This window comes from Nomascus leucogenys, chromosome 16 (genome assembly GCF_006542625.1).
Source record: "Nomascus leucogenys isolate Asia chromosome 16, Asia_NLE_v1, whole genome shotgun sequence".
In the NCBI taxonomy this organism is placed as follows: domain Eukaryota; kingdom Metazoa; phylum Chordata; class Mammalia; order Primates; family Hylobatidae; genus Nomascus; species Nomascus leucogenys.
In genome coordinates this window covers 25787293-25808365 of record NC_044396.1, presented here as the reverse complement: position 1 = coordinate 25808365, position 21073 = coordinate 25787293, and the positions used below count along the sequence as shown (strand labels likewise).

The window sequence follows — 21073 nt, the reverse complement described above, 5'->3', positions numbered from 1 at the left end:
TTTGCATTTGAGTATCTTTAATGGTGAATTACGTACTAATTTTTTTAGCACCTTCCCTTTAAAAAAATTAGGTTGCCTAAGTTATAAGAGTTCTTTATATATTTCAGATACAAGTCCTTTGTTAGATACATGCATTACAAATATTTTCTCCCAACTTGGCCTGACTTTTCAATTTAACAGTCTTAAGAGAGCAGATTTTTTTAAATTTTAATGTTATTTAATTCATCCATTGTTTCTTTTATGGTTTATGCTTTTTTTTAGATCATAAAAAAATTTTTGCTTACTCCAAGGCTATAAAGATTTTCTTCTATGTGTCTTTCCTAAAAGTTTAGTTTTAACTTTTATATTTTGGTTATGACCTATTTTATACATTTGGCTTAAATTTTACTTTCTTAGGGAAGACTTTCCCAACCCTGTAAACCAGGTGAAGTCTTCCCTTCTACATTCTGTTAAAGTTACCACAACTGTGTAACAAATTACCTGAAATCTCAGTGATATAAGATAACCATTTATTATTATTAATTATTAATATTATTAATATTAAGCTCGCAGATTTTTTAGGTCAATAATTCATATGAGGTACAGTGAGGATGATATATCTCTATTACACAATGAATTCAGGCCTCAGCTGAAAGACTTGAAGGCTGGGTGCTGGAACTGTCTGAAGTTCACTCACTTACATCTATAGTGGATGATGCTGGCTGCTGGCTGAGAACTTTGCCAAGGTTGTCAGCCATAAGCCTAACACTGGCCTCTCCAGGTGTCTTGGACTTTTCTTGCAGCATGGAAGCTGGTTTCAAAAGGGAGCATTCCAAGAAAGCAAGCCAGAATGAAACTGTGCACTTCTTGTAATCTAGGCTTAAAAGTCACACAGCATTATTTCCACTGACCTCTATTGGGTTGAGTAGTCGCAAGACCATCCAGGTTCACGGGGAGGGGAAATGTATTCATCTCTTGATGGGCAGTGGCAAGATTCAGGAAGAGCATATGGGACTGAAGATACGCTGTGGCCACTTTTAGAAAAGACAATCTGACACACATTGTCAAATCATGAATTTATTTCTTTAATGACATCATTCACAATGTAAACAGCACATTTAATTTAGGCTGTCTTAGTAGACCAGTGATTCTAAACTTTGGCTACCCATTAGAATCACCCAAGGAGTTTTAAAAGATATTAATCATTGTTTCCCATCTCTGATAGATTAGGATTTAATTAGTTGAAATGAGGCCTGGGCATTGTAATTTTAAAAAGCTTTCCAGGGGAATCCAAAGTGTAATTAAGATTGAGAACCATTTTACTACACTACAATTATTATGCATGCCTTAGTCATAGTTGCATCTTTTTTTTTTTTTTTCTTTGAGACGGAGTCTCGCTCTGTCGCCCAGGCTGGAGTGCAGTGGCGCGATCTCGGCTCACTGCAAGCTTCGCCTCCCGGGTTCACGCCATTCTCCTGCCTCAGCCTCTCGGAGTAGCTGGGACTACAGGCGCCCGCCACCACGCCCGGCTAATTTTTTGTATTTTTAGTAGAGATGGGGTTTCACCGTGGTCTCGATCTTCTGACCTCGTGATCCGCCCGCCTCGGCCTCCCAAAGTGCTGGGATTACAAGCGTGAGCCACCGCGCCTGGCCATAGTTGCATCTTTAATGTCTAGCATAGTGCCTGCGACATAACAAGCAGTCAACAATATATGTTCAATAAATGAATGACTGAAATGAATCCGCATATGTTTGCATTTCTACACTTAAATATAAAATGAATATCACAACTACAAAGGAAAAATGTACTGCATAAAATAGTGGAAAAATGGTAAATTATAACATTCTGTCTATATTTTATAAACGTGAAGATAAAATAAATAAGGCAAAAACTAGTGAGTAACTTAGATAACTAAAACCTTAATTTGATTTCAAGATATAACTAGATATTTATGGCCTTGGAGCTTTGATATTTAATGTATCTGGAAAGAAAATAAAATAACAAAAGTCATGAGGGAAATGAAAATAGGCTTTTTATTAATTTTAAGCTTTATAATTTAAATTATAAAAACCAATTACAATTTAAATGGTTAGATTTTTTTTTTCCCTTAAAAAATTGTCCACAGAAAAGAAGGAGTTGTCCCACAATTGGGTAATTCAAGAAGAGGAAGATAAGGGATAGAGAAAATAAGATCCAACAAAGGAGAGAAACGAAAAAAAAATCGCTAGAAAGACGGTGAAAGGCAATCTCAGGATGCCACTTATGAAGCTCATATGGAGGGCAGATCAGTTTAGGAGAGAGCAGCGTGACTCAAGAGACAGACATGTAGAGGAATATCACTGAACTTGTTTTTAGTGTGAGGACTGAATGCCTGGTTGCATCTGCCACCGATTTTTTATATGAACCTGGAATGTCTTGACAATGAGTTGGTAAGGTCCTGCTCTCTCTCTCTCCCTATGCTCTGCTGCCTGGAAGCAACTGAGAACAGTAATTTTACCTCACAGAAATGTTCAGCTTTGTCCTACTGCTGTAACCTGGAAGTAGAAATATTGAGCTTAAATTTTAAATAGAATTTAGAAAAAAAACTCACTTCTCATGGCCATATTTCTATAATCAGTGCATCTTCCAGTCCACCCTAAAACCCTGCCTGGTTGCCCCAACTCTGATAAGCCCTGTGCATTCCAGAATTTGCTCATGACTTTGTCCTCTGACTTCCTCAGCAGAGGCTCTTACCACTCCCAGAGAAGTTGAAGTCAGACCATAACCCAGGAAATAAAAATAAAATAAAAAGAAAATATTAATGTTCTATATACATGTTCTCTTTCTAAGCAGTGTTATTTTAGCATGTTCAATAATTTTTGTATCACCAATTAGCTATTTGTACTTCACAACTATATAACTGGGAAATGTAAATTCCTTAAAGTTAGAATCACATCTATATAGTTTCTACATAAGAGTAACTCCAAATTCCTAGCACAATGCTGAACTCTATCTACTCATTTCATAAATACTTCATGATTGATTTTATAAAATGAAAAATCCTAAGCTTTTTTTTTTACAATTATATCAATAATAACTACAATTTAAACTGTGTGTCTTTTAGTGTTTGACATACTTTTTAAAAATATTGCCAGTAAAAGCAAGTGATGGGTAGAGCTCTTTCTGGTACCTATAACACCAACATAAACACTTATTAATTTTAAATGCCCATCTTGGAGGATCAAGGAGATATTTACTAAATTTAAATTAAACTCCTATCATCTTTTTTCTAAAAGATTTATCTAACTTTCAGCTTGCCTAAGAAAATACTTCAGCAATGAAGATGAAATCTAAAGAGATAATAGGAAGTAAACACTAAATAACAGTGGAGTCTGAAAAGAAAAATAATGTCATAAAGGATTAAATAGGTCTACAAGGAAACTGAAATTAGTCTGCATGATCAAAATTGTAATAATTTCATTAAAAGCTAAGTATTCCACTTAACTATCAGGTAACTTCATGAATTGCTTTTGTCTTTCTGCTTGTTTGGTCATTTAAAAAATTAACAGAAGTACAGAATTATAGATTTTAATTTCATCAGTATAATATATGAAGCTTAGGAACAGTAAATAAAATTCATATATAATTGTAGGTATACATTAGAAATAACACTTTATTTTGGCATATTACAAGAAAGCATCTTAACCAAATCTTAAAATGGATAAAATAATTTAGCACTCCATATTTTACCTTTTCATTTAAACTGAGGTTTTTACAGTGGCAGAAAAATTTGGCAGCTAAATAACTACAAAGTTACATGGGTTTCCCATCACCAAACACTATAAAAATATACTAACTTTAAAGCTTCAAGGAGTCCAAAGAAGGAGGAAAGGAAAAGTCACAAATGGGAGAGAACAGGACCAGTACAGCTTTCTTATTAAACACCTGTCAAAATTGGAGAGTAATTTCTGCATGTTCTAAGATCATCTTACTTGGCCTCTCAGAAGCATAATAAACTGCTTGCTTCTTTTAGATAAATGATTTTTCTCTTGGCTTCCAAAATATCACACCCTCTGCCTCCTGCCCCATCTAAATTTCCTCTAGCTCTGGGGACAAGGCAGCTCTTCTTTGGCTATTATATTCTAATAATAATTTACTTAATTCTTCACTTTTAGAAATTTAGGTTGCTTCCAACTTTTAACTACTAAAAGCAAAGTAAAACACAGATAAACAAAACAATATACAAAACACTGTGGTAAGTGTCCTTAAAGCTAAATATTTCCCATGTTTATGACTACTTATATATGATAAATCCTAGAAATGTGATTATTATGTTACATTATGCAAAGCTTTTGGGTGTCCCCTAGGAAGATTCATACTTCCAACACCGGGTATTATCATTTAAATATGTCAGCTTGACAGGTGAAAAAGAGTGTCTTAATTTCCTTTTCTTGGAGTATCTGTGATATTAAGTGTTTTCCAGGTTTACTGATCATTTATGTTTCTTCTGTGAATTATCCTGCTCATACTGTTTGTTGCATTTTTTACTTTGGGGTTCACTTTCCTAATTTAGTTTTAAGGGTTCTTAATACACTGAGGTTTATTATTCTTCTGTTTTGTATGCACAGTAGACAGAATTCTAGATGGTCCATTACCTTTGCCTCTGGTGTTACTTCTGTGATTTTATTATGTTACATAGAAAAAGGGATTTTGCAGCTGTAATTAAGGTTACTATCAATTGACCTTAAGATAAGAAGATTATCTGGGTGAGCCTTATCTTACCACATGATCCCTTTAGACTGTTTTCTCTAGCTGGTGGCAGAGGAGAAAAAGAGCTTCAAAGTACAGAAAGAACTTGGCTCACTGTTGCTGGCTTTGAAGATGGAGGGGCTACGTACAAGGACTGAAGAGCAGTCTCTATGAAATATGAATGATTTCTGGCTGACAATCAGCCAGGAAACAGAAAATTTGGCCCTACAACTTCAAGAAACTAAATTCTGCCAACAACCTGAATAAGCTTGGAAGGTAATTCTCCCCCAGAACCTCCAGATAAGTGCCCAGCCCAGCTAACAGCTTGATTTTGACCTTGCTTGATGCTAAGCAAGGAACCCAGCTGAACCTACCCAAACCACTAAATAATAAACAGGTGTTATTTTAAGCAACAAAGTTTGTGGTAATTTATTATGCAGTAATAGGAAACTAATATAATATGTTAAATATGTTTTTGTTCATTATCTTATAGACATATATAATTTTATAATAATTCAAAACATCTTACACATCTTTTTCAAACTCACAAGATAATTATTTATATTTCTGTTGGCAATTTTAAAGTTTCATATTTTTATGCTAAAAATTTTTTATAAAAATTTTTATTTTTAAAATTTTTTATAAAAATTTTTATTTTTAAAATTTTTTATAAAAATTTTTATTTTTAAAATTTTTTATAAAAATTTTTATTTTTAAAATTTTTTATAAAAATTTTTATTTTTAAAATTTTTTATAAAACTTTTTATTTTTAAATTTTTTTACAAAACTTTTTATTTTTAAAATTTTTTATTAAAAAATTTAATTTTCTTATGAACTAGAATGGATTTGACTCAATTAACAAAGAAGAAAAAATATAACAGAAGTATAGGAAATAGAAAAGAATTCAAAACTGAAATGTTAGTTTGGATTTATTATAGTACTTACTTTGTCATTAAGCCTAGAGAAGTCAGTGTATCTTCTGAAAACTACCCAGCTTTCTTCTGGGGTTTTCTTTACTAGTATTTTATACACCTATGCACAGGAAGAAAAAGAGACAGAGAGAAAAATATAAAAGTAAAGATATTTAAAAATTCAAGCCAAATATTTTTAAAAATTTTACTTGATAACCCAGACTATAACAATTATTATGTAAAAAATATCAAAAATCATTTAAATTATCAAAAGTACAAATAATCAATGCAGGCACCAAAAGCCAGATTTTTTGCTTAGGAAATATAACAGATTTGAGACAAAACGCTTTTTCTGTGCACACTAACAATAAACTCATCAGCTTCCAAAACATGATTTATGTCAATATATTCTAAAATTGATTAAAAAATTATACTTGAGGAAGCTATGAAAAATAGCCACTTTTGTTCTACACAATTTTAAACTTAATAACTATCAAGCAAAGTTTTCAAATAAGTTCAATGTTTTTATTGTCAAGAATAAAATATGGAAGTCCTAGCCAGAGCAATCAGGCAAGATATTAAAAAAAGGCATCCAAATAGGAAATGAAGAAGTCAAACTATGTGATTCTATGCCTAGAAAATCCTAAAGACTCTGCCAAAGGGCTCCTGGAACTGATAAAGGACTTCAGTAAAATTTCAGGATATAAAATCAATGTTTAAAAATGAATAGTATTTCCATACACCAATAACATTCAAGCTGAGAGCCAAATCAAGAATGCAATCCCATTTACAGTAGTCACACACACAAAAAAACCCACCTAGGAATACATCTAATCATGGAGAGGAAAGATCTCTACAGGGAGAACTACAAAACATTGCTGAAAGAAATCACAGGGCCAGGTGTGGTGGCTCACACCTGTAATCCCAGCATTTTGGGAGGCCGAGGTGGGCGGATCATGGGGTCAGGAGATCAAGACCACCCTGGCTAACACAGTGAAACCCCGTCTCTACTAAAATACAAAAAAAATTAGCCAGGCGTGCTGGTGGGCGCCTGTAGTCCCAGCTACTTGGGAGGCTGAGGCAGGAGAATGGCATGAACCCGGGAGGCGGAGCTTGCAGTGAGCTGACATTGCACCACTGCACTCCAGCCTGGGCGACGACAGAGCGAGACTCTGTCTAGGCGGTTAAAAAAAAAAAAAAATCACAGATAACACAAAGAAACAGAAGAACATTCCATGCTCATGGATTGGAAGAATCAGTATCGTTAAAATGGCCACACTGCCCAAAGCAGTCTACAGATTCAATGGTATTCCTATCAAACTACCAACATCATTCTCCACAGAATTAGAAAAAAACTACTCTAAAATCCACATGGCACCAAAAAAGAGCCGAAATAGCCAAAGCAATCCTAAGTGAAAAGAACAAAGCCAGAGGCATCACACTACCTGACTTCAAATTATATTATAAGGCTACAATAACCAACAGTATGGTACTGGTACATACACAGACATATAAACCAATGGAAGAGAATAGAGAACCCAGAAACAAAACCGCACACCTACAGCCATCTGATCTCTGACAAAGTTGACAAAAATAAGCAATAGGGAAAGGATCCCCTGTTCAATAAGCAGGGCTTGGATAACTGGCTAGCTATATGCAGAAAAATGAAACTGGAGCTCTATCTTTCACTATATACAAAAATTAACTCAAGATGGATTAAAGATTTAAAGGTAAGGCCAAAACTATAAGAATCCCAGAAGAAAACCTAAGAAACACCATTCTGGACATCGACCTTGGGAAAGAATTTATGACTAAGTTCCCAAAAGCAATTGCAACAAAAACAAAACTTGATGTGAGACCTAATTAAAATAAAGTTTCTGCACAGCAAAAGAAACTATCAATGGAGTAAAGAGACAATCTACAGAATGGGAGAAAATATTTGTAAACTATGCGTCTGGCAAAGGTCTGATATCCAGAATCCAAAAAGAATGTAAACATTCAAGGCTGGGTGCAGTGGCTCACGCCTGTATCTCAGTTGGGAGGCTGAGGTGGGCGGATCACTTGAGGTCAGGGGTTTGAGACCAACCTGGTCAACATGGTATGGTGAAACCCCGCCTCTACTAAAAATACAAAAATTAGCCAGATGTGGTGGTGGGTGCCTGTAATCCCAGCTACTCAGGAGGCTGAGATGGGAGAATTGCTTGAACCTGGGAGGCAGAGGCTGCAGTGAGCCAAGATCACGCCACTGCACTCCAGTGAGTGACAGAGTGAGACTCCGTCAAAAAAAAAAAAAAAAAAAAAAAAAGGAACTTAAACAATTCAACAAATAACCCCATTAAAAGTAGGCAAAAGACATGAACAAACACTTCTTAAAAGAAGACATACAAGCAGCTAAGAAACATAAAAAAAATGCTCAACAACACTACTCATCAGAAAAATGTAAATCAAAACCACAATGAGATACCATCTCACAGAAGTCAGAATGGCTATCAGTCATTATCATGACAGATGCTGGTGATGTTATGGAGAAAAGAGAACACTTATACATTGCTGGTGGAATTGTAACTTAATTCAGCCACTGTGGAAAGCAGTTTGGAGATTTCTCAAAGAACTTAAAACAGAACTCCCATTTGACACAGCAATCCCATTCCTGGGTATATATCCAAAAGAAAATAAATTGTTCTACCAAAAAGACACATGCACTTACATGTTCACTGCAGGAACTACTCACAACGGCAAAGACATGGAATCATCCTAGCTGTCCATCAAGGATAGATTTGATAAGGAAAATGTGGTACAGATATACCATGGAATACTATGTAGCCATAAAAAGAATGAAATCATGTCCTTTGCAGCAACATGTACAGAGGTACAGGCCATTATCCTAAGTGAATTAATGCAGGAACAGAAAACCAAATACCTAATGTTCTCACTTATAAGTGGGAGGTAAACATTGGGAACTCATGGACATAAAGATAGCAACAATAGACACTGGGGACTCTTAGTGGAGAAGGATGAAGGGGGGAAGGAGTTGAAAAACTGTTGGATACTATGCTCACTACTTGGGTGATGGGTTCATTAGTATCCCGCAATATACCTATGTAACAAACCTGCACATGTATCCTTTGAATCTAAAATGAAAGTTGAAATTATTGTAAAAAAGGGCAAAATATAAGCTTGAAATACCAAAAAACCCCAACTGAATAAAATTTACATTTTTGTAATTATGTACAATTATGTAGGCTACTGAATAGAAAAACTTGGTTGAAGTCAATGTATTTTTAAAAGCACCTAAGGAAAAAGTGGATTCTATTTTTTACAAGTATGATTTTAGAATGTATTAAGAGAAAGTGTTATTTATGACAGGATCTCAGAGAAACATCTACTAGTTTTAATACGGTATTTTGCACTAAGCTAGATATAGGCATATATGAGATACTCAATAAATATTTGCTGAATAAGAAACTCTCTTTAAAAAAGTAACTTCTTTTCTGGACATTTGCTGTGCAATAATTTTCACTGCAGCTCTAGAACTGTACTTTTGGTCACACATGGCAATTGAGCACTCAATGTGTGACTAGTCAAAATTGAGATGTGCTGAGTGTGCAACATATACACTGAATTTCAAAGATTTAATGTGAAAAAAGATGTAAACAGCTTTTATTAAAATGGTCTAATAATAACTACATGTTAAAATGATAATATTTTGGACATATTAGGTTGAATAAGATATATTAATAAAATAATTTCACCTATTTCTTTTGTTTTTTTTTTAATGTAGCTCCTAAGAAATTTAAAATTACAGATGTGATTCACAATTATGGCTCACATTATACTTCTATTGGACAGTGCTGCCCTAAAGACCATTCATTAGTTAGGGACTATAGATTATCCTTACCCTTTGATTTTTCTCCCATACAAACTTCTCTTTCAGCTTTTAAGGGAGAGAATAAGGAGGAGTTAAGGATAAATCCTTTAGCTTTGAAGTTAAAAAAAAAATAAGCAATTTATCTTTGTAACATATAAGGGTGGAAAACAAGGTTACTTGGATACTCTTTAAAGTCAGCAGAAGGTCCTGATCTAAAAAAGTTGCAATGGGAATACCAAAGAAATTCTTTTTAGGAGTCATTCATTAAAAGAAGAGAGAAGTCGACTTTAAAACTTTTGAGTATGAATGACTGATACAGGATAAAAGTGCACTTCATATAACAATTAGGTTTATCTACAAATGATACATACTGACTTTATTTTCTTGTCTTAGAAAATGAACCCCCCCTACTAAATAAGCTACTCTCCACTGTGGCCACTGAATACCCCTGTTTCTCTAGGCAAGATAAAGTATGACTTTTGTGTTCTATCTCTTCTAGAAAGTGCTCTTTCTACTTGTTTAAGTAGTGCTTTCAATGAAAACTTTATGAACAGTACTGATCATTCCCTTCTCTATATTCCAATAACTGTTGTTGTTTCTACTCTTTACTTGAAGCTTCATATGTATTTCCTTGTACTGTTTTTATTTTACTGTAGTTGTTTTTGAATTATAAAATATATACAAAAAAGTGTGCAATTCATAAGCATACAACTTGACAAATTTCACAAAATGAACACATCTATGTAACTAGTACTATGAGTGTATTAGTCCATTTCATGCTGCTAATAAAGACATACCTGAGACTGGGCAATTTACAAAAGAAAGAGGTTTACTGGACTTACAGTTCCATGTGGCTGGGGAGGCCTTACAATCATGGTGGAAAGTGAAGGCACATCTCACATGGCAGCAAACAAAAGAAGAGAGCTTGTGCAAGGAGATCCTCATTTTTAAAACCATCAGATATCATGAGACTTACCCACTATCACAAGAACAGCATGGGAAAGACCTGCCCCAACTGTTCAATTACCTCCCACTGGGTCCCTCCCACAACATGTGGGAATTCAAGATGAGATTTGGGTGGGGACACATTCAAACCATATCATTCCACCCCTGGCCCCTCCCAAATCTCATGTCCTCACATTTCAAAGCTAATAATGCCTTCCAGACAGTCCCCCAAAGTCTTAACTCATTTCAGCATTAACTCAAAAGTCCACAGTCCAAAGTCTCATACAAGACAAGAAGTCCCTTCTGCCTATGAGCCTATAAAATCAAAAGCAAGCTAGTTACTTACTAGATACAATGGGGGTACAGGCATTGGGTAAATACAAGGCATCCCAAATGGGAGAAATTGGCTAAAACAAAGGGGCTACAGGCTCAATGTAAGTCTGAAATCCAGCAGGGCAGTCAGATCTTAAAGCTCCAAAATATTCTCCTTTGACTCCATGTCCCGTTCATGTCTGGGTCATGCTCATGCAAGAGGTGGGCTCCCATGGCCTTGGGCAGCTCCGCCCCTGGGGCTTTGCAGGATATAGCCCTCCTCCTTCCTGGCTACTTTTATGATCCGTGGCTTTTCCAGGTGCATGGTGCAAGCTGTTGGTGGATCTACCTTTCTAGGACCTGGAGGATGATGGCCCTCTTCTCACAGCTCCACTAGACAGTGCCCCAGCAGGGACTCTGTATGGGGCTCTGACCCCACATTTCCCTTCCACACAGCCCTAGCAGCAGTTTTCCATGAGGGCCCTGCCCCTACAGCAAACTTCTGCCTGGGCATCCAGGCATTTCCATACATCATCTGAAATCTAGGCAGAGGTTCCCAAACCTCAATTCTTGACTTCTGTGCACTCGCAGGCTCAACACTATGTGGCAGCTGCCAAGGCTTGGGGATTACACCCTCTGAAGCCACGGCCCGAGCTCTATGTTGGCCCCTGTCAACCATGGCTGGAGCGGCTGGGACGCAGGGCACCAAGCCTCTAGGCTGCACACAGCACAGGGACCCTGGGCCCAGTCCACAAAACCACTTTTTCCTCCTAGGCCTTTGGGCTTGTGATGGGAGGGGCTGCCATGAAGACCCTCATATGCCCTGGAGACATTTTCCCCATTGTCTTGGGGATTAACATTGGGTTCCTTATTACTTATGCAAATTTCTACAGCCAGCTTGAATTTCTCCTCAGAAAATGGGATTTTACTTTCTATTGCACTGTCAGGCTGCAAATTTTCCAAACTTTTATGCTGTGCTTCCCTTATAAAACTGAATGCCTTTAGTAGCACCCAAGTCACCTCTTGAATGCTTTGCTGTTTAGAAATTTCTTCCCCCAGATACCCTAAATCATCCCTCTCAAGTTCAAAGTTCCAGAAATCTCTAGGGCAGGGGCAAAATGCCACCAATCTCTTTGCTAAACAACAAGAGTTACCTTTGCTCCATTTCCCAACAAGTTCCTCATCTCCAACTGAGACTACCTCAGCCTGGACTGTAGAAAGAGGTTTATTGACTTACAGTTCCACATGGCTGGGAGGCCTCATAATCATGATGGAAGGTGAAAGGCAAGTCTCACATGCTGGCAGACAAGAGAAGACAGCTTGTGCAGGGAGACTCCCGCTTTTAAAACCATCAGATCTTGTGAGACTTATTCACTATCACGAGAACAGTATGGGAAAGACCTGCCCCAATGATTGCCCCTTGCTCCTCATCTGAGACAAGGCAGGTCCCTTTTGCCTATCAGCTTGTAAAATCAAAAGCAAGTTAGCTATACTTCCTAATTACCTCCCACCAGGTCCCTCCCACAACACATGGGAATTAAAGATGAGATTTAGGTGGGGACACAGCCAAATCATATCAGTGAGCAAGAAACGAAACATTACCAATCAAAGAGGTACATGGCATGCTTCCTTCCCAATCCTATTCACTACCCATCCTAGTCAATTTCTGTCTTTAAACATTCTTTTTAAAGACTAGACACTTTATATATCAGATCAACAGTGAGTCCTAATACTTTTTTCAGTTATGAGATCAATTCAAAAGAATATATCTAGAAAAAATTATTTTACAAACCTAAGATTCTCAAGTTTGTATCTCCAGCTTATACCTCTCCCTTAAACTCAGCTTATATGTATACACACACACATTACATATACATGTGTACACATTAACACATGTAACATCTCCATTTCAATGTTGAACAGACATATCAAATCTAGCATGTCTAAAAACAAATCTTGATCTTCCCTCAAAACCTGTCATTTAATTAAATGGCAGCCATATTCTTCCCATTGTTTAGGCCAAAACTTTTGAAGTAACTTTTGACTTCTCTTTCTCCCACACTCCACTTCCAAATCATTAGGAAATATTGCCGGTTCTACTTTTAAAATAGATCCAGAATCTGATCACTTCTCAGGACCTCCTCCACCACCCCAGTCCACACTACCATCATGTTTCCCTCAGATTACTAAAAGAACCTACTAACTACTTTCTGCTTTGACTGTCCCCCATCTCAACCAAACCAGTCTCAATTCAGTAGCCAGAATGAACTTTTTAAAACATTGTCAGATCACGTGACTCTTCTTTTAAAAACCTTTTAAAAGATTCCCATCTCATGCAGAGTAAAATCCAAAGTCTTTACAGTGCCTCCTTCCCTATGTGATCTGTGTGCCACACTTCCCTGCCTGTCTTCTCATTCCCTGCACCTCCCACAGCTTACTCTGCTGTCAGCCACAAGGATCTTTGTAGTTGTCCCATCTGTGTTGAAAACACATTCTCATGGCTCATTCCCTGTTAGTACTAACATTTTTTTTGTGAGGCCATGACTGACAGTGCTATTTAAATCCCAACCCCAGATTTGGGGAAACTCCCTGTCTTCCTTCTCTGTTTTATTTCTCTCTATAGTGCTTATCACCATGTGACATATCAGGCGTCTTATTATTTACTTACTTATCACGCTTTCATTCAAATTGCTGTACCACTATTACCCAGAACAGTGCCTGAGGCATAACAGGTAATTAAAAAAATGTTGAGTTAATAAATAAATGAATATGACTAACTTCATATCTGTAATTTACTTCCTCCTCTCCAGTCTCTTGAAATGCTTTATATAACACCACCTTGTATTTGGCCAAATACTTGCATCTTCACACATATCATCTGCCTTAGTCTGTTAGGTCTGTTATAACAAAATGCCATAAATTTGGTAGCTTGTAAACGACAGAAATTTATTTCTCAAAGTTCTAAAGTCTGAGAAGTCCAAGATCAAGACAGTAACATATTTGGTATCTGGAGAGGGCCTGCTTTCTGGTTTATAGATGGTGCCTTATAGCTATGTCCTCAGGTGTGTAAAGGACAGAAAAGCTCTCTGGGGCCTCTTTTTAAGGGTCCTAATCCTATTTATGGGGGCTCTGCTCCCATGACCTACTGGCTTCCAAAAGCTCCATCTCTTAATACTATCACCTTGAAGGTAGGTTTCAACATATGAATTTTGAGGGAATGCACATTCAGACCATAGTATCAACTCAATAAATGCCTATTTCTTAATTCAGGAAATTGGCCAACAGTTTATATTTTCTAAAAATTTTCTAAAAAAAGAGAGACAGAGTTCCCTGAAGATTTCCTATATCACAGTCTTATGATAATTTTAAAGACTGCCTCTTCATAAATTATCTCAATGATTTTTCCTTGGAGGTCCTCCCATCCTGTCATAAATTTACAGCATGAAACATTGAAGTAAACATTAAACTTTACTAAAAGAACAAAGTCTTACCAAAAAAGTAAACCTTTTGAGTTAATAAGTGAGTTGAGCAAGGTTGCTGGATATATAAACATAAAATGACAAAATATATAAAATAGCAGTAAATAGAAAATAAAAATAGATGTCTCTCACAAGAACATCAAACAACATCCATATCCTGAAATAAATCTAACCGAAAGACGTAAGAACCCTGCACTAAAAACAACAAAACATTACTAGAAAAAAATGACTTAAGTCAATGGATTAGGTTCATAGATTTGAAGACTCAGTAAAGATGTCAGTTCTCCCCAGATTAATCTATAGATCTAACAAAATCTCAATGCAAAGGGCGAAGAATAGCCAAGGCCATCTTGAAGAAAAAAGCTAAAGTACCTACACTGCTAGATATCAAGACCTATTATAAGACTTTACTAATTAAGACAGTGTGAAATTAGTAAAGGATGGAAAAATAGAACACAGAAGCAGACCCATGCATTTATGGTCACATGATTTATGACACAGACAACACTGAAAATGAAGAGGAGAGAGAGTGGTCTTTTAAATAAAAGCCCGATTAATTGGTCCCATCTGGAAAAAAAAAAAAAAAAAAAGATTTGACCCTCACCTCACACCATGGACAAAAATCAATTCCAGTGGTTTACGAATCTAAATGTGAAAGGCCCAACAATAAAGATTTTAGAAGAAAACACAGGACAGTATCTTTGTAACCATGGAGTAGGCAAAGATTTCAAAAAGTGCTAGCCATTAAAAAAAGTAATAAATCAAACCAAATTAAAATTAAGAACTTTTGTTTATCAAATGTATTATTAAGGAATTGAAAAGGCAAACCAGAGTGAGAGGATAGTCATAATACACGTATCTGAAAAAAAAAATATATCCAAAATGCACAGAAAACTACAAATCAAAAGGGAGACTTCTCAAAAGAAATATGAACAAAAATCACGCACAGATATTTCACAAGAGAATATCCAAACAGCCAAAAAATTTTTTAAAAATTCAATTTAATTAGTCATTAAGAAAATTCAAATTAAAACCACAACCAATGTGATATTACTCTGTACCCATGAGAACAGCTGAAATGATAAAAATGTTAAAATATCATGTTAGGAAGCTATGGATCAACTGCAACTCTTATATGCTGCTTTTAGGAGTATAAATCAGTACAACCATTCTGAAACACCGTTCATCAATATCTTTTAAAGCTGGGCATGTAATTTGGCAAGGCTAAAGAAAAGAGACCAGATGCAAAAAGAGTTTATAATTCCATTTAGATAAAGTACAAAAATAGGCAAAATTAATCTAGGCTATACAAAAGTATTGGGTGAATGGGTCCTCACTGGCAGAGAACCCAGAGCATTTAAGATTCTAGTAACGTTCTTTTCCTTGATTTATGTGCTATTAATAGTTACATAGGTGTGTCTGGTTTGTGAAAATTTATTAAGGTAAAGCAAAAGTTTACTACAACACGATAGAATTCAGTGGTGTAAAAACCATTAGAATTTCATATTCAAGAAATTATAAGTACGAGTTTACATTAATTTAACACTGGTTTAAACAAACAGATTAGCTAATCTTTCACTTTGTACTGGTATACAGCAGAAGTCAATACTTACAGTAAATTTAGCTCTTTCTTCCATCACTTCATAACCCAGTATAGTAGGTGTAGATGGTCTATCTTCCCAATTCACTGTTTCCGGATTTTGTTCTTCAGTTTCTCTTGGTCTAGTAGAATACTCAATGGAAGAAGCTGCACCTGTAAATTTAGTCCTAATGAGGGGACTGCTACAGACAGATGAAGTATTATCCATTTGATCAGGAACACTTGTCTGTTTAAAATTACCCATATTTGAGTCTTCTAACTGGCCCTTAGAAGAGTTTGAGCTTGTTGAGACACTGCCAAAAGAAGAACTTCTTTGATTTCTGTTGGTTGTAAAACTGGAAGCAGAGTTTCCTATAGGCATAGGAACTGGGACATAAGGAGTTGCCATCTTCTTTTGGCTTTTGCAACAAGCTTGCACACTGTTGAGTCTACTTAGAGAACAACTAATATGCAATCCATTATTTTCTTCTTAAGAATTCACTATCTAAAAATGAAAAGGACATATTAAAAGGTTAGTCTTTAATGTGCAGCAGGATTCAAAAGAAAAATATTCTTTTCAATTTTATGACACTATTATTTTATTTGGAATGAAAACATACCTCAAACCCCTTCTTTTAATCCCAGTTGTCTTTAAGGACTCCTATTTGCAAGGTAGAGAGAGCAAAACTACTTCACACTCTTTTTCCTTGACACCATGTTACATGTTATCCCTTTTCCCCCTACTTTATTCCCTTGTGAAGTATTTCTGTTATGTTCATTTTAACCTGATTTCATCTATGTAAAAGTTGGTAGGAGAAAGATTGGTAAAGACCTTCTGAAGCTTTATTCCACGCTTATCGTCTTGACAGTACTACATTCAGTACGACAGAAAAAAGAAAAGGAAGAAAACTATTTACATTACCTCTGGATTTAATCAGAAAGGGAGGAAATCTATTCACATTACCTTGCAATTTAATTAGTGAAACTATAAAGATTTACACAGAGTAGTAACAATGAACCAGATGCTTTGATGCTACATAATATAATTCTATAGAACCCAGGATTAAAAATACACACTTGGTCAAGTTACTCAGATAAAACCCAGTGAACATTAAACTTACATGCAACAAAATTAAATAGTGAAAAGTGTAACCGTTCTTCACAGCTTACAGGTCATCACTAATTCTGCTCTACGATAAACTGAGGGTATTTAAATCCTTATAACTTACATTCAAGAATCTGTTATCAAAAGGACTAGTATATCTTGTGTCAGAATAGTATCATAACACAAAGAAGAAATGGTTTACTATTACGTTGTTAAATAATAAACTCATAAGAAACTGTAATAACTACAGACCAACAAAATGACAAGACTACACACAACAATAACTGCCCAACTTTTCATACTAAACTCTACTGGTGGGAAAGGTAAGAAATGAGTCACCTGGACTTGGAAAGATGCTGAAATAAGATTTTTAACTCTGAGCGGGGCGCGGTGGCTCACGCCTGTAATCCCAGCACTTTGGGAGGCCGAGGCAGGTGGATCGCCTGAGGTCAGGAGTTCGAGGCTAGCCTGGCCAACATGGTGAAACTCTGTCTCTACTAAAAATACAAAAATTAGCCGGGCATGGTGGCGCAAGCCTGATTCCCAGCTACTCGGGAGGCTGAGGCAGGAGAATCGCTTGAACCCGGGAGGCGGAGGTTGCAGTGAGCCGAGATCGTGCCATTGCACTCCAGCCGGGGCTACAAGTGCGAAACTCCGTCTCAAAAAAAAAAAAAAAAAACAAAACAAAAAAAAACGATTTTCAACTCAAGTGGCTCTCGGCAACCTTTCCTCATTATCAAAGATTCATGAAACTTTAGCTGCTGATTCACCGCTCCTCGGTTCCGCCTGACAGCCTCCCCCAAAACAAGTAAGTCTGAAATCTCAACCTTCTCAAGGTCCGAGGGATCTACCTGGCCTTTGCCACTCTACTACCTGAGGCTGCCTGGCTGGGGGGAGGTCGCACACCAATACATATCAATACAACCACTGACGTCCGAAGATGTGAGCGCTACCCAAGCGTTAAAAAAACAAAACAAGCAAACAAAAAAACCCTGCTGTGCTCATTAGAAGCGTCTTCGCCTCTACCCTGGTGCGGAGTTGCTCCCAGGACGCTCAGTTCAGTCTCACTCTGGAAAACCTCAGGTGAGGTGGCCCGACTCTGAGCAACGCCGTGGGCGGGAGGAGAGGCAAATACCAGGCACAGTTCGACCCTCGGAAGGTAAGGCCGGGGTCTGCGCCGGTCACGGGTCTTCCGCACTGCAGGCGGCGAGACCCGCAGCTCCCTGGGCTCCCAGACTCTCCCGCCTCCGCTGCCCGGTGCGCGCCCAGCGCCTCCCAGATGCACGGTGGGGTCGGCGGTGGCCTGAAGGTGGCTGGGCTTCCTGCGGCGCCTCTCCACTCTCCCGCGGAACCCCTCGCCGCCCGCCAGACATCAAGGTTGCAGGTGTCACCCGTACGAGAACCCGGGACAGCGACCGCCTGTCCTGAGGTAACGACCCAGTCTTTACCTCAGCCCACTCCGCGATCCCGAACGAGCGCGCTTCCCGGTGACGGTTAAACCGGACTCTCCTTAACCGCAGCTTTTCGCCTCCTCCCTCAGCAGCGAGAAGCCTCACGTGACACCCCCGCCCCAAAAGCAGCTGCTCCACGCCTCAGCCAGTCTCCGCCCGGCTGCCGGGCCCAAGATCCCTGCCGTGTGGAAGGAGGGGCCAAACCTGGGACATCTCTGCCGGAAGTGATGTCACGCCAAGGGCGCTCGCCCACCGGAGGAGCGACTGGAGTAGATCGGCTGGGCGCTCAGGTATCGAAGATAAACGTAGTCTTGTGGCAGAAAATCGACATTCTCTGCACTATCTTTAGTTTTCCAACTGAACTTCTGAGAAATGGAGGCTACAATACCTAGTTTGCCAAACAGGAGATTAGAAGACTACAATTCCCAGAAGGCACTACGACCAACATTGGTCCGCGCTCATACTTTGCATCATGGGACTTGTAGTCATCACCAGCTTGCGCTGATTCTAACAGGTTATAGATTGTTTTCTAGAATTAGCAGCGCTTTAAGGGATGACAATCGATTCGAAGAGTAGGAAGATAGAACACTGCTTAGTAGCTGATCCATTCTACATAATTCAGAAGTCCTCATTGGCAGAGAACCCCTGAAATTCTGTAGTGTCTTTTTACTATCCGGTAAGCAATTTGATTCCGATGATGGAATATTAGCCTTGTTAGACATGCGCTTCTGAAGACCTGTGAAGTAGGGAAAGCCGAGCTTTTTGATAGGCAAATTCCAAGATTCAGACAGGTCTACAGGTCTGTTCATCATTAGAATCAGATAATGTGGTTGAAAAATCATTCCACGATTTCTAAGGCTTTGGTATAGTCCCAGTGTTACCCATGGAGGGTCTTGACTACAAGTCGTCCAGGTTCTTGGTATTTTTAACAAAGAATTGGACAAAACGCACAAAGAAAGCAAGGAAAGAATGAAGCAAGGAAAGCGGAGACTGAAATAATTGTACACTCCACAGAGTGGGAGTGGCCTCCAGCCAGTGGCTCAAGACCTTCCCCTATGATTCAATTACCTCCCACTGGGTGTCTCCTATAACATGTGGGAATTCAAGATGAGATTTGGGTGGAGACACAGCCAAACCATATCACCAGGGAAAGCTAAAACAGCAGTGCCAGTCAAAATACCAGTTTAAAGACCCCAGCTATTTCCCCAATTGAAAACAATACCCAATTAAGCTGGAAGCAAGAAAAGGCCCAGCATCCATAGTTGAGATATTGCTTACCCATGGGCACTTAAAAACCTGCAATTCTCCCTGAAACACCCCCATCTTAACCATTCTAAAGCCCTTGAGGGAATACCTGCTAGTACAGGATTTCAGAATAATTTTTCACACTGTTATCCCCATTCATCCATTGGTGGTGGATCCATATACCCTCCTGGCTCAGGTGCCAGGGGATGCAAAATGTTTCTCCTAGACCTAAAAGATGCTTTCGTCTATTCCTCTGGCCCCAGAATCCCAATACCTTTTTGCCTTTGAATGGGAAAATCCTAATACCAGAAAAAAACAATACACTTGGACAGTTCCCTCAGGGCTTTCAGGATATCCCTGATTTCTTAGCCTGATCTGTAGAGAGGGATCTGAGGGATCTGCGATTGGAGAAGAGAAGTATATTCCAGTATGTGGTTGAACTTCTTGTGTGTAGCCCAACCCAGGAGGCTTCTAACCAAAATACTATAAAAACCTTGAATTTCCTGGCTGACAGAGGATGTGAAGTGTCCAAAAAGAAGGCTCAGATTACCCTCCAATGGATCCAATATTTAGGGTATGTCTTAACACTGGGAACCTGGCAAATATCCCCAGAATGAGTGCAAGCCATATGTGGTTCCCCCATTGCCACCAAGGAGCAGCTTTGTTCTTTCTGGGGAATGGCCGGGTTTTGCAGAATATTGGTACCAAATTTGGGACTTGTAGCAAAGCTCATATATGAAGCAACAAGGAGGCCTTAAAATGAGTTAGTGGAATCGACCCCAGAAATGAGAAGCCTTCACCAAGCTAAAATAGGCCCTTACCCAGGCTCCTGCTCTTGGCATCGCAGACATAACTAAGCCCTTCTCCTTGTATGTTGCTGAGAAGGGCATAGCTGTGGAAATGCTAGCCTAGAAATTAGGATCAGAACCCAGACCAACTGCCTGCTTTTCAAGGAAGTTGGATGGAGTAGCCTCGAGATGACCAAGTTTCCTGCAGGCAATAGCCACTGCTATGTTTGTGGAGGAAGCCACTAAAATCACCCTGGGCCAACCACTGGAAGTTCTAACCCCCATCAGGTAAAGCCAGTCATAGAGATAAAAGGATGCATGTGGATGATGGAGGAAAGGTTAAACATATACCAGGCCATGCTGCTAGACAATCCAGATGTAACCCTTAAAACCTGTAACACCTTAAATCCAGCTTCATTGCTACCCACAGGCCCAATAACTGATCATTCCTGTGAGCAGGTCATTGTACACACATATATTAGCAGGCCTGATTTAAAAGATTAGCCTCTCCCAGATTCTGAGGATAACTGGTTCACAGATGGCAGTAGTTTTGTGTCAAATGGGGAGTGCTGAGTTGGATATGCAATAGTAAATCACAACACCATTATTGAAGCCCAGCCACTGCTCCCTGGCACATCAGCACAGAATACTGAAATCATTGTTCTTACCTGAGCACTAATGT

The 21073-nt window shown here is 38.3% G+C and overlaps 1 protein-coding gene across 2 annotated transcripts in view; it reads right to left on the bottom strand.

The window, feature by feature from the left end:
• Window positions 1-18545, bottom strand: part of SNX16 (sorting nexin 16) — a 43522-nt gene extending 24977 nt beyond the window's left edge. The window contains exons 1-4 of one of the 2 annotated variants that reach the window (XM_030795299.1): window positions 18356-18441; window positions 16064-16307; window positions 15837-15976; window positions 5654-5740 (exon numbers count right to left, since the gene is read on the bottom strand). In XM_030795299.1, coding sequence (XP_030651159.1) covers window positions 5654-5740; window positions 15837-15976; window positions 16064-16211 — 375 coding nt within the window. In that variant the 5' untranslated portion in view covers window positions 16212-16307; window positions 18356-18441. Of the gene's footprint in view, window positions 1-5653; window positions 5741-15836; window positions 16308-18355 lie in introns of both variants that reach the window. The other variant, XM_003269501.4, reaches the window with a different exon arrangement.
• Window positions 18546-21073: the final 2528 nt, after the last annotated feature.